Below are 14,536 nucleotides of genomic sequence, written 5' to 3'. Positions count from 1 at the left end.
GAGGTTGGTAAAAAATCGTTCATAGTGGTTAAGAAATTAAGCGTACTGGTTTCTCCTTAATTGACTCGAGTTTCTTAATATTTGATTTTAATAAAAACATCATGCACACACCTTTTCTTCTAAGTGGTATTGCATCAAACCGTTCGTGGCACGCCACAATCCTGCTAACCACAACCGTCACCAATACAGCTACGGTACAACTACCCCAAGACATACGCATCCCTTGTCCCCGTTGTTTCCAGAAAGAACGAAAGAAAGAGGCGTGCTGCAGGCAGTATGCATGGCACCCACCGGTGACGAGCAGCTGCGCCCATCCGGAACTGGACACGGTCTCGCCGACGAGCGCGTTCCTGGTGATGCAGCGGTACTTTCGGCGAGCGTCGGCCACGTCCACCCGGTCGATGACGAGGTCCCCGTCCGTCGATATCTGGTACTTGTCTGCACAGAGGAATGCCAAGTATCGGGAACTCGTTAGCGGCAGAAGAGGGCCGACAAGGACGCGTCAGCGAGGACGGACAAAAAAAATCCCGCCGTGCGCCGGTTTCCTATCGGCCTCCGCATCGCAACAGGGCGCCGTTATTAGGCAGGCTGCTTAATGCGCCCTCCTGTTCCGTCCCCCCTTCCGTGCATTATTTTCCCATTGCACTAAAGTGGACGGCAAGATGACTGGTCTAGAACGTTCGGAGAAAAATGACCAGGCATACGTTCACGTGTTGCGCTATAAGTTGCCCGAAAACGGGATATTATTTTTGAGCGTATGATATTTTATGTGTGATCTTACTCGACATATTTCGAATGTATTTTGTCGATAATTAAAATATGTATCATTAAGTTGACTAAAATATATTTGGCAGTATTGGAGGTTTCTTAGGTGTGTAATATAGCGAAAAGTAAGCGCCATAAGTCACTCGAAACAAACACATAATTAGAACACTGTTGCTAGAAAAGCAAAATATTGAAAACATGGATGGGCAAAATACGTGCAAATATTTATCGTAATAAAAATACAAAATACTTCGTCAAAATGTATTTAATTACAAATCTAATTACATTTCCAAAAAAAAGCATTTAAGTACAAGATACAAATACAACCAAATGTATTTGGTCTCCTTCAAATACTTTTCCAAATACATTCCTCAAAATTTGCTTCAGCGACTTAAGGGCACCTGCAACGGGTTTCTGGGTATCTCATTTTAATTTCGCATCGCACACTGGGGAATTAGTGTGCGAGGCTCTACTAACGTAATAGAAATATGATCACAAAAAAAAAAAAAATGTAATCAGCTTGGACGTAATAGGTGAAAAAAGTACAAAGCTTCAAGCAGCTTTTTTGTCGATTACATTTTGGTATAGACCAACAAAGAACCGAGACGACCAAGACGCGCAGCACTAGCTAGAGAGTTTTTATTGTTGCAACTCGCACCAGTTACGAAAGTCTGGACGACCCCCGCATTTAGAATGTTCCAGGCAAAAATATGGATGGATATTTGGCTGGAAAGCATCGCAAGTTGTCACAGGCACTTATTTAGCCAGTCTGCCTGTGAACGTTGATTTCGTCACTATTCTTGCCCTGGACTAGCACCGTAATCACAAAGTCACTAAACGCTTGTTCGTGAGCGTGATTGAGAGACACTGCATTCGGTGCCGAACGTAGTTTTCTTCCTGCTCTGGACAATGACAATAAATTTGAGGGGTGTTTTTTCGCCCACAAAATTGTATTTATTTACAATTTTATTTGAAATACCTACGTTTTAGTATTTAAATACACACGTCAAATGCATTACCCAATTTGTAATTAAATACAAATGCAAAATACACAAAGTATTTGAAATACGCATTTAAAATATTTGTATTTGAAATACTGCCCATCCCTGAATTTGAAAAGAATGAACACGGGACAATAATAAATGATTATGTTTTAACTTGAGTGAACAACGTCAATCTCAGTGAGGTCCGTGAATTACCCTTATAAACATGTGAAAGCCGCTCACATTCTCACAACTTAGCTTAGCAGACAGTCAAACATTCAGAGAATGTCCGTTATATATATTTTAAGGGAAAAAACAAGAAAAACTTAAGGATGCTGGGCATTCAAAATAGGATAACGCTCACATTGATCGATGTTCTGTGTTTCCGCCGAATGTTCGTATTTTTAAATAGTTTGAATGCGAGAGCACTAACTGTCCCACGGAGTGAAGCCTGCAAATGGCACCGAAATTCCCCACTAGCTGCGACGCGCGTCATGTGGCTCCATAGCAACGGCGTCATCGTTGCTAAGCAACCAGCCGAACTGCTGGCGGCGCAGCGCAAAAAGCAGAACACTTCAAAAATGTCTCAGCGAGGTTCTTGTAAACAAAATAAATTATTCGTTTGAAAAAAAAAAAAAAGACGTACATTTTGGTATGGGTGGGAATCGAACCCGGGTCTCTGGGGTGCGAGACGAGCACGCTTCACCGAACCCACGTCGTTTTTTTTTTTCTTTTCTTTATTGCCGTTGTGTAGATGACCATATATACAGTAGAGTGACAATGCAAATAAAAACACACAAAAATCAACAGCAGTGACTAATGAAATGTCCATACAGCCCTGGGCAGGGCTCGACCGCCTAAAATCTTTTCATGGTCATTAAGGATTCTACGATTATAATCCAGTCTGGCAGGCACACTTGTGCTTTATGCGATTCAACCAAAGGAGGAATACTTTCGCGGAAATAGTGCCCCGCCTCGCGCGCGTCAATATCGGCATGGCGCGTAGCCATCCGACACCTCCAAATGCTGTGCGGGCCCAATAACATTACCATATCAAAGGGCACCCCGTCCTTATTTTCAATGGAAAGATACCTGATGCCGTGTTCGTCTAACGGAAAGTCTTTCTTCAGAGTGCGTTGGAGGACGTCCCTTAGGAAGACGCCGTCCCAGCACTCCAGAAAGACGTGCTCGATTGTTTCAGGTTTCTTGCAGTACAAACAATGGTCACCCCATGGGACAAATATTCCTTTCATCGCCATCCGCGTCTTTACAGTTATCGTGCCGGTGTGCAATTCAAAAAAAGAATGGCTTTACACTTGAAGGAACCATCATTCTCTTAACACGTTTTAAGACGTCTTGTCCTGGGCCTGCACAATACATAGCTCTATACAAAGGAACTGGAAGTACAACATCACAAAGGTCTCTGTACAACCATTTACGCGACACTTCGCTTAAGTAATCCAAAGAAAAACGCGCTGCCAAAAATCGACATGGACCAACAACTTCTTTAAGGTAACCATAAACACCACCTGGCTCACTTGACGCAGAAACAATAAACTCGGGTAGGGAACTACTCAGTCTAACTTGACAAACGGTGCGTAAAAAGGTGTCACTGTCGTCACGAAAAAAAGGAAACGATTAACAATCTGCCTCAAAAACAATAGTGAGAGTCATAGTCCGCCATCGCGTACGCGCCGGAACAGGTTCATACGACTCGTACGTTCCCATGTCGAGCCCCAAATAAAAAGGGCAAAAACGCGGTTAACTCTTAACTCGAACGTTAACTCTTGAACAGTGTAAACCTTGTAGCACGTACCACAGTTTGCTAACAAAAAACAAATAGCAAACTGTGGCACGGGCGAAAATGGAAAAATCCCAACCTCTGAACTTCTCTACCTTCTCCCGGAGCTCCGCGACCCGTCCACGCCAGTAAGCAGTCTCAAGTGTCTCGTCCTAATTTTTAAAGACATTCTCAGCATTACGTTTACCTGTATTCAACGACAGATTAATATCCTAACGCAACGTTATTATTCGACAGTGCGTTCTCCAATTAAAACGTAAACCTCTATCCCGTAGCAATACTTGGCCAAATAAATCGTTTTTATTTTTGCACTAATTTCTTGGCCATGCATTTTGACATAGCAATCGTTTACGAGTAGTTCCAGTTAAGGTGAGATGCTATTGATAATCACACAATGTTTAGAGTACCAGCCTCCAAACCTGGAACGCTTCCTTTTTTTCTAAGTCAGGTCTCAAAAAGCTCTAGACATCGTGCTTGACGGGTGCAACATCTGACCGAATCAGTGTTATGATTCTTAAGAAAGATTTTTTTGTTAAACATTCACGTGTTTCTGCTGGGAACTCCAATTCATTTTAAGAAGGGCCCCGCTTTACACAACAAATTGTGTGAGCTTAATCAGCGTTGGACATGTGTTATATGGCGACGCTTTAGTCAGCACAGGAAGGCATAGCAGCAAGGTCAAGTTGAATCACCTCATTCGGTCAAAGACGTTGCTCTTATAGGGGGGGGGGGGGGGGGCAGTCGCAGTTTATATTAAGGTGAACACGCGGTCGTCGACCTCTCCTTAGTGTCGGCGTCATGACGTCCTGGCGGCAAGTGCGCTGCAAGGCAAAGGAGGATAGAAGGTTTTCGAGCTTCCATTGACGCCACTTTATGACGCTGTGTTCCCATCCACATAGTTCGGGACTACAGGTTTTCCCACCCATTTGACTCACAACGACGGTCAATTTAATTCGAGTGCCCTCAAATTTAATTCAAGTGCCGTGTTATTTATTACCCGCACTCCCCAATTTATTCCCTGCATCAGTCAATTTAATCCACACTATATACATGGACTCATTGTCTTCAGTGTCCGCGTTTCGCTTACACTTTGAATGCCTTAGAGTAATTGTTTATAGAATTTGATATTGTTGGGGACAACTGGTATTTTAACCACTCTTTCGATTACTTGGAGTTACTAGTCGCATGATCGACGAAGCTGCGGTAACCTCTTGCTCTTGCGGTAACCTTGCGGTAACCTTGAGTTATTAGTGGCGCACTCGACTTTCCAGCTGAATTGACGTTTTGCTTACTCTTTCTTATTACTCCGACTTATAGTTGAAACAGCTAAAATAATATAAGTGCAATTGCAGTTTGCGATTACTTATTTGACTATTTCGCGTTATTAATGACACATCTGACTTTATTCAAATCTTAATGGACGTATGGCTTGCAGTTCTAGTTACTTCGAACTATTCATAACACAATTCACATGATAAATGTTAAACAAACTCTTGACTACTCTCAATTACTTCGAGACATTATTGACAAAATTTATGTTCGTAGAAGCTCACTTGACCTTATGATTACTTTTTGGTTATATAGGTATTATTGACAGAAATAACTTTATAGGAGCAAACTTTCAATTACTCAGTCGCTACTCCGAGATAGTATTAATAAATGCGACTACATAAAAGTTTAGCTAAGGTTTCCATTACCCCTCTGATTACTCTGCGTTACTAATCATCCAACCGACTTTACATTAACTCAAATATAACTTAGCGGTTACTTTTTATCTTTCCCTGATATATTGGTCACACAACTGAGTTTATATCACCATTATTGCAATCTTGATTACTTTGACAAAGTAATCACCTGTTTGACTTTATATTGGTCTAATTGACATAATCCTCACTCTTATTATTACTTTGAGCTTTTGTAAAATTAAGTAATTTCTTCTCCGCTAAGTTAACATTATGATCACTCTTTTAATTACATCGACTTAAAGTTGACCCGATAAAGTTTGACTCACCCTGATTGGCATCATGATTACTGTTGACAGTATTTTGATCCAATAATAAACTAACTGATTTATTGGGAGGACGAGTCACATTACGATTACTATTTTGATTGCTTCAAGTTACTATTGAACCAATGTACTTCAATTCGCCTAATTGGCATCTGAATGACTTGATAACTTCTAGCTACTATACAACCAATTGATTTGTTCCGAGTCTAATTGATGCTATGATTAGTAGTTTGATTACTTCGAGTTACTAATAACGTAATAAAATTTATATTAGTTTGATTGACCCATTGCCGTGTCTTAATTGTTTTGAATCCTTTACAACCAATTCATCTATTATGAGTTCAATTTACTTTATTATTACTCTTTTGACAAACTTCGAGTTACTCTTTACCTAATGGACTTTGTGGTAATATTCAACGAATTGATTTATTATTAGCTTAATCGACATTACAACTATTCTTTTGGTCACTTTGAGCTACTATTAACCCATTGAACCTCATTTAGACTCAATCAACATTTTGGTGATTCTCTTCATTACTTCGAGCTTTTATACAACCAGTTCATCGTTTATGAGCTGAATTCACATTAGTAATTCTATTTTGATTACTTTCACTTTTCCTACAATAAACTTTAGTTAGGCCTCTTTAGCATTGCTATAAATGATTGGTTTGATTACTTAGAGTTGATATTCAACCAATAGATTTATTATTAACATAATTGACATTATGGTCACTCTTTTAATTACTTTGGGTTACATTGACCCAATTGATTTTTTCCAGCCTAATTGACAATTTAATTGAATACTAATGCTTTGAGTTATATCACCAATCGATTGATTATGAGCTTAATTCCAATTAGTATTACTTTTTATTACTTTGACTTAGATTTGACCCAGTGGGCTACAATTCGGCCTAATTGACATTTTTGTTATACTTCTTACTACTGTAAGTTAATATTCAACAAAATTATTTATTCTGAGCTCAATTCATATTATCATGCCTCCTAATATTATTTTAACTTACTATTAACGTAATAAATTCAATTCGGCCTAACTGTCATTTTGGTGATCATCTTGATTATTTCTATTTACTATACCCAATGTTTATGTATTAGGAGGTCAATTCACATTACTATTGCTCCTTTGATTACTTCAAGCTATTTCTGACCCAGTCCACTTTAATTAGGCCTAATTGACATTGTGGTGACTATTATTTATTTGAGCTAATATTCAACCAATTGAAATATTATGAGTCTAATTCACGTTATTACTCTTTTATTTACTCTGTGTTACTATTGATCCAATATACATTCATTAGACATAATTGCCCTTCGTTGTCTTGATTGTTTAGTTTTGTTATACCACAAATTGGTCTATTATGAGCTCAATTCGCATTATTATTACTCTCAAATATTTCGAGTCACTTTTTGACACAATAGAATTTAATTCGGCCTAATTGACACTGTGTTAACTATTTCTATTAGTTGGAGCTAATATTCAACCGAAATATTTATTATGAGCTCGGTTGACATTGTCAATCAATCAATCAAATATTTTGTGTTTTATTATGCCCTACTGGGCACAAAAACCCAGCTGGCAAGGCCTTAGGAAGGTTACACTTGAACAATAGAGAAGACAATTGGACTACGATATTTTCACACACTAAGTGAGCCTTAATATTACACTTTTTTTTTAAACATGCAAGGGTAGTGAAAAAATCCACGTAAGGGTCTGCATGCGAGTCAATGGAGGGCTAGACTCTAAGTTAGAAGGTTAAAAGAAACCCTAGATCGCTTTGGTCGCTGGGGTACATGAAGCGAAATTCTACTCAATAACAGGGGTGAATCAATTATAGAATCGGGCAGTTTATATAAAAACCATTATTATTTGGATTACCGTATTTACTCGAGTAATAGCCGCACTGTTTATGAAGAAAGCCTGAGGGTTCGCTTTTCCGCGGAGCACGCAGGCTGCCAATCACCGCGTTCGACCGCATGATTCCAGCTGTTTACAGGAAAGGCATAACGTCTTCGTACCAAGATACCATATTTGAAGATTGAATTTGTATGAAGAATCGTATTCTCGATCTCGTTGCTCGCTATGTTATTAATGCTCAACGCAATGAATGGCTGTATATCTGTTCTGTGCGAAAGTAGACGAAAGGGAATTGTTCATAAATAGTGCGGCTATTACTCGAGTAAACACGGTACTTTGAGTTCCGATTGACATGAACTTTAATTTGGCCTGATTGCCATTTTTGCGGCTCCCTTGATTACTTAAAGTGATTATACAAGCCATTAAACTATTATGAGGTCAGTTCACATTATTATTGCTCTTTTGATCAATTCTAGTCTTTTTTTACACACCGGAATTCAATCCGGCCTAATTCGCATTGCAACGACTCTTGATTACCTTGAGCTAATGGTCAGTCCTAATACATCAATTGATTTTATATTAGTTTAAATCAGGGTGTAAGATAGACAGGTGGGGAAACGGCCCATAGAAGCCTACCGCAGCGCCGTGACCGGATTGTGTACTCGTCTGCTTGCGGGTACCCCCGATTAGCGACAGATGGCGCTGCGGCGAGAGGAAAAAAATCGGAATCGGATTTTTGTGCAACTTTATGGGAGAGTGCGCAAAATGAACCAAGAGCACGACAGTCCTGCATTGAAAATCTACGAGAAACCGTCTCCGTCAGTTTAGCCGGTCGCCACCGGTCGCCCACCCGGAGTGAGAGTTCGCGATGCTTCACATAGATGGCGCCACAGAGAAAGAGAAAACCGAGGGGGACACAATCCGGTCGCTCATTTGGCCCTCGTTTCCCCACCTGTCTATCTTACACCCTGGTTTAAATTGATCAAAATAGTCACCAGAATGTCAATTAGACCGAGTTAAAGCCCATTGGGTGAGCAGTTCCTCGAAGTAATCGAAAGAACAATAATAATGTAATTTGAGGTCATAATAGATTAATTACGGGCGTAATAACTGGAAGTAATCAAGAGAATCACGAAAATGTCAGTTATGGCGGGTTAAAGTCTATTGGGTCAATAGTAACTACGAATAATAAAACGAGTCATTACAATGTCAACTAGCCTCATAATAAACCAGTTGTTTGAATATTCTAACGAGGTAATAAAAAGAGTCACCACAATGTCGCGCAGGCCGCATTGAAGTCCATCGGGTGAGAAGTAACTCGAGGTAATAAAAAGTAAAACATTATTGTGAATTCCTCGCATCCTGACATATTACTGTGAATTCCTCGTTTTCCTGTGTAAATGCATTCATGGATCAATTGATTGGCCAGATCCAACATCTGCTATTAATATTCACGTTCCGAGACCAGTTCTGCGGGTTTCTCCGACTTTCCATGTTAATCACATCATCTCAACCAGTCCCCTGACCCCGTATTCAACACTTCTACAATACCCTCAGTGGAGCAGATATCGATGTTTTTAACCCAATGTTCGTAGCTTTCAAGCGTTTTGTAACTAACCTGTGAACAGTTTGTTGTGCATCATTATCAAGGCGTCAAGCTGTTCATGAGCACAGGACAAACATGTATGCGAATTATTTTTTTGTTAAAACCATTAAGGGGTGTGAAATATGTTGACTGAAGACCAACTGTGCTCAACAAATAAAGATTTTTTTTTTTCAAAACCGTAACCCCCTGCAATAACGCCTCCGGACAATGCGGGGTAATCTTTGAATAAAGAATAAAGAATAAGGAAAATAAACAAACGAATGAATGAATAAATAAATAATAATAAATAATAGATCAATCGGTGGTATAACTCGATGTTATCAAAATAGTTACTGAGGTGTATATTCAGCCATTGGGTCCATAGTGACCCAAAGCAATCAAAAAGGTAATCATTACGTCAACTAAGCTTATAAGAAATGAGTTCGTTGAATAATAGCTCTAAGTAACCAAAAAAGTCATCACAGTGTTATGTAGGCCGGATTAAAGTTAACTGGGTTAAAAGCAACTTGAAGTAGTCAAAGAGATAATAAAAACTTGGGGGACGCTTAAGCTTCGCCTTTAAGGCTGCGTTCACACTGCCGTTCAGGTCGCAACCACGAAGCGGATCCGCTCGTTTTCATTATCAACTGCGGGTGAATGTTTATAGCATTTTAAGCGACCGCGTACGCAACCGCTCTGCGATTGCGGTTGAACCACCAGTGTGATGTCCGCGTCCGAGGGGAACGCGATAGCGTTAGTGGACCCCGTCCGCAAAGCCTTCTCATGTAAACCCGCCCTTGTTCCCAAACCGTGCAAGCGTGTGAGCGTGGTCTAGCTGAGAGCGTCAAATGTCACGTGACGTCACACGTGGCTGTGATGTCATGACCCTATCGATCCGCTAAATTTGTCGGGGAAGTTTTCCGCTAAATTTGTTGAGAACATTTTCCGCTACATTTAACGCAAATTGTTTCCGCCATAGTTAGCGGGTCAATAGGATCCTGAAGTCCCAGCCACATGTGACGACACACTCGTGACGTCAGACCTGACTGCGTGCGTTGCGTTATGGGATTTTATTGGCTCACCGACGCCGACTCCGGATTTTTCGAGACGCTAGCTCCTAAACGATATCGCGTTAATAATATGAACTGGGTTCACATTAGATCAACTGGTTGCAGAATAACACGAAGTGATCAAGAGAGACGCAGCAATGTCAATAAGGCTGACAATGTATTTTGAGTAAATAGTAACTCGAAGTAATCAAATTGCTAATCAACTAATCAAACATGAATTACGCTCATAACAAATCAATTGGTTGAACATTAGATCGTAGTAGTCAAGTCATCTAGATGTCAATTAGGGCGAATTAAAGTACATTTGGTAAATAGTAATTCGATGTAATCAAAGCAGTAATCATAACGTGACTCGTGCTCATAATAAATCAGTTAGTCTATTATTAACTTAATGTACTGTCAAGAGTAATCATGATGTCAATTAGGCTGAATCAAACTCCGCTCAGTCAATTGTAGGTCTAAGTAATCAAATGTGTGACCATAATGGTAACTGAGCTGATAATAAATCACTTGGTTGTATGAAAGCTCAAAGTAATCATGACAGTAAGGATAGTGTCAATTAGACCAATATAAAGTAAAATGGATCACTAGTTGCTCAAAATAATCAAGATATGTCAATAATGCTGATAAAAACTCAATTTTGTGACTATTATATCATAGAAAGTAAAAACGTATCCACCAAATTAATCGAGTTTTAAAGTCCATTAGGCGAGTAGTAATACAAATTACTGAAAGGAGTAATCCAAATCATAGTTGGACTTATATGAAGTCGCCTTTGTCAATAATAGTTCAAAGCAATTGACTGAGTAACAAAACTGTTGCTACGATAAAGTTATTTCCGTCAATAATAGCTATATAACCAAAAAGTAATCAAAATGTCAAATGAGCTTCTATGAAGTTATAGTTTTGTCAACAATTCTTCGGAGTAATGGAGACACTAATACAAATTTTTGAACTTTTATTGCGGAAATCCTGCTATTGATAGATCTAAGTAATTAAGAAAAGGGTAAAAACTTTAAGTCAGCGGTGTCAATATTAGCGAGTAGTAATAAAAAGTAATCACAAATCAGAAACTGTATCAATAATAAGTCGAAGTAATGAGAAAGGTTAAACAAAACGTCAATTCAGCTAAAACCAAGTCGAGTGCGCCACTAATACCTCGAGATTACCAAAGAAGTAATCGACATGTCGGTCGTGTGACTACTAACTCCAAGTGATCGAAAAAGGGATAAAAATATCAGTAGTCCCCAAGAAAATCTAATTGTATAAACCATTTCCCCTTTTTATCGAAAGTGTAAGCGAGAGAGACCACCGAGGACAAAAACGTGCATGTATATATTGTAGATTAAATTGACTAACCCCGGGATCAAATTTGGTAGCAGTAGGATTAAATTCAGTTGCGCTTGAATTAAATTGAATGGCACTTGGATTAGGTTGACCACCATTTCAAATAAATGTGCGGGAAAACCTGCAGTGCCTTTGATCAGTGACAACGTTAAATAGTGCTGGATACGGTTATGAGCCCCTGTAGAGGGTACTCTGCCTCAGTAGGAAAGTAACAGCGGGGAAGCCTAACCAAGGTTCCAACAGAGCCGAAAGAAATTGCGAGCTTTCGACGTTTTTCATCTCTGTCTTGTATCTTTGAGGAGTACGTGGGCATCGAAAATATGCCAACTCGTAACAACTTGCACATTTTGTACGTATTGAATTTTTGCTTTAGAACTTGATACAACAATATATGGATATAAATGGAGCACTGCGACGGAACTAGAATTGTAGATCTGTGGTCGTTTGTAATACATGAGTTTATATTTCGTTCGTAACAGAAGGTGACCTGATTAACATTTTGTTGAAGGTCGGTTGTTATAGATGTTTTAACGCGCAGCGTTAAGGAGCTCGTGTCACAAAAAAAAAAAGCCGGCGTCGGTGGCGTAACGAAAAAATGTCATGAAGTCACAGCACATGACCTCGCGCGGGAATTTCAAACAACCCGTGACTTCACGCGTGGAATAAAAGTAATGAAAAACATGCTATTAATGCGACTTAAAGATCGACGAATGCCTCAAATGATTTCACTTTATGAAGTAATTCAAGAGCATGGGAATCGAATGAGAAGGCGATGCGAACAGGGCCGCATAACGCTATTGCATTCCACTCTTCAAGCCGAAACTTAAACGTGTTCCAAGGTTGTTTTTTTATATACTTTTTCATCGAGCTTTATAAAGATTGGATTGACATCAATGGTCTTTCTGTAGATATTGTATCTTTGCCAACACTTTCAACACCACTTCAAGCGGAAAGGAACCATGGAATGATTTTGAAACTGTATCCTCCTTAGCTTTATTCCTCAACTCAATGTAAAAATTAGAAATCACGTGGTCGTGACCTGATTTTGGTATCGGAGGCGATGACTCCAAGCTGTCACCGTGATTTTTAAGTACACCATGGAACTTGTCAGTCTCAAGCGATGATCGGTGTCGCCAGGGCACTCATTGGTTACGAACATGAATCCAAATATTCGCAGGTGGAGTGATTGTTGATGAGCGCGTACGTTCGAGTTGCCTAGTGCTCGTGTTCAATGCTTGAGCCTAGTTCGGCTGGCGTGCTTGGGCTTCTGAAATGCATTACAATGAATAGGCGGAAACATTTCGAAGGAAGGTAGGTACGAAATAGTCCCCTATAGTTTCAAATTTTCGTACTGAAAAGCACTCTTTGGGCTTTCTACGCACGACCACTAGTTCTATTTTAGCGCAAGAATCGATATGCGACTAGATGCATCCCAAATGATTCCAGCTGAAAATTTATTTCATGGTTCCTTTAATCGATAGTGTCGAGTATATAATTTTTATCGTATAGACGCTTGCACAAGCGGCCTCTGGACGCCACCATCTTGCTACTTGTGTGGGTAGATCGTCTGACAACCAAGCATTACTGAGGCCTTCACACGGTTTCCAGACTGGGGCCCAAAAAAAGTCTTTTTTTTTGTGTACGGTGGCTAGGCTATCCCCGAAAACGCCGTTGCTTGCAGACGTCTATACTAAATGTAAAAGTTTCACCCAAATAAAAAAAAAATACACAACACTAAATTCAGGGGATACCAATGTGATAGCGACATGACAAATTAATTCTGCGTTAAATTTGTGACAACAAATTTCACTCGAACTTTAACACTTTGTTTGCAAGAGTTAATATATGGTGTTCGTAGCACTTTTAAAGTTCTCAAATATTCGTACGATGAATTTTATAAAAACGAATGAATATGCATATCACGAGCGAGGCCAGTATTAACCGCATTATATCGAGCGAATTCTTCCTTTTCCGGTGCATAGATTTGTAGCGCCAGATTTAAAGATTAATAATCTTAATAATAGACTTTATGCAAAATGCACTTCGCCATCTAGTGGGGCGCCGAAGAAGATGCTACATCTCACCAGTTGGCTCCGGCGCTTCCAAAAGTCCAGGGCGCGAAATTGTAGTTCTGAAGAATTCTTTGCTCGCAGAAGCACTCGCGCAGAGAAAACGCTTTTAAAAACAAAGAGCCCGCGCCCGTGCCTTTGCAGGCACTCAAAGCCAAATTTCGAACTGAAACGTACATCGGCCATGTTGCTTGCGGCAAGAAACCAGTGACTGGTGGGGCGACGAGCAGGTATATGCGCAACAAGAACGTAGATTACTACTAACCCCTAGCTCGCAGGTGTGGCTGAGGATCAATGAGGTGAGCATTAGGATTCGATTGTTACTGACAACTCTACAAAATATACAAACGTCAGATGAATCTCGACTCAACGAAGATGACGGCGCACAAAATGTTTCCATATGTTCGAACCATTTCGAATATGGCCTATTGGCGTCGGAAGAACGTTTTATTTATAAAACGGTCAAACAGATGTAAAGAGGTGCTATAATAAATTAGAAACTCCCGTTTGAAAAATGAAATGGGGGCACACTGCTCACACATCGTACAAAATACTGCCTGCACACACGAGTCACCGCGATATCCGTGGTTCGAGTGCCGCGTGCCAAGTTTCCTTCATAAACATCGCTGCCATGCGGCATTCAAAGCACGGATCTCGAGTGTGTCTCGTTTGAGTCTGTATGCAGACTGTCCTTTGTATGATGTGTAAGCAGTATGACCTCTGCTCATAAAAATTACAAATGTATAGTAAAAGGTCGCCTCCAATGCAATGGGCCAGATTGACCGGTGTTGTGATACACCCAATGAATACAAAATATTGAACCTGATGGTACACCTGAAACTGGAGTCAAAAAACAGAAAACAAGAAGGAAAAAAAAAGAACAGGCAACGTCTCAATTTGCATTTTCTGTTTGCCTACCCCAGACTTAGGTTTACTTTCATGCTCAACCTACACCAGCTCGCCTGCACTTTGAACAAATGTTTCTTACAAAAAAGTAAAAGTGGACGCCTGATCCTGGTGTGATGAAGCGTATAA

At 39.9% G+C, this 14,536-nt stretch overlaps 1 protein-coding gene and 1 pseudogene across 1 annotated transcript in view; both read right to left on the bottom strand.

The window, feature by feature from the left end:
• LOC8040197 (Down syndrome cell adhesion molecule-like protein Dscam2) overlaps nt 1-788 on the bottom strand; it is an 86,247-nt gene extending 85,459 nt beyond the window's left edge. Inside the window, exons 1-2 of the mRNA XM_042286470.1 lie at nt 782-788; nt 292-438 (exon numbers count right to left, since the gene is read on the bottom strand). Coding sequence (XP_042142404.1) covers nt 292-438; nt 782-788 — 154 coding nt within the window. The remainder of the gene's footprint in view (nt 1-291; nt 439-781) is intronic.
• Nucleotides 789-2,605: 1,817 nt separating this feature from the next.
• On the bottom strand, nt 2,606-3,421 carry LOC120848730 (annotated as a pseudogene).
• Between the last annotated feature and the right edge of the window lie 11,115 nt (nt 3,422-14,536).

The sequence above is a fragment of the Ixodes scapularis genome, unplaced genomic scaffold, assembly GCF_016920785.2.
Source record: "Ixodes scapularis isolate PalLabHiFi unplaced genomic scaffold, ASM1692078v2 PGA_scaffold7__128_contigs__length_106722199, whole genome shotgun sequence".
Lineage (NCBI taxonomy): Eukaryota > Metazoa > Arthropoda > Arachnida > Ixodida > Ixodidae > Ixodes > Ixodes scapularis.
This window is presented reverse-complemented; position numbering and strand designations above follow the sequence as displayed.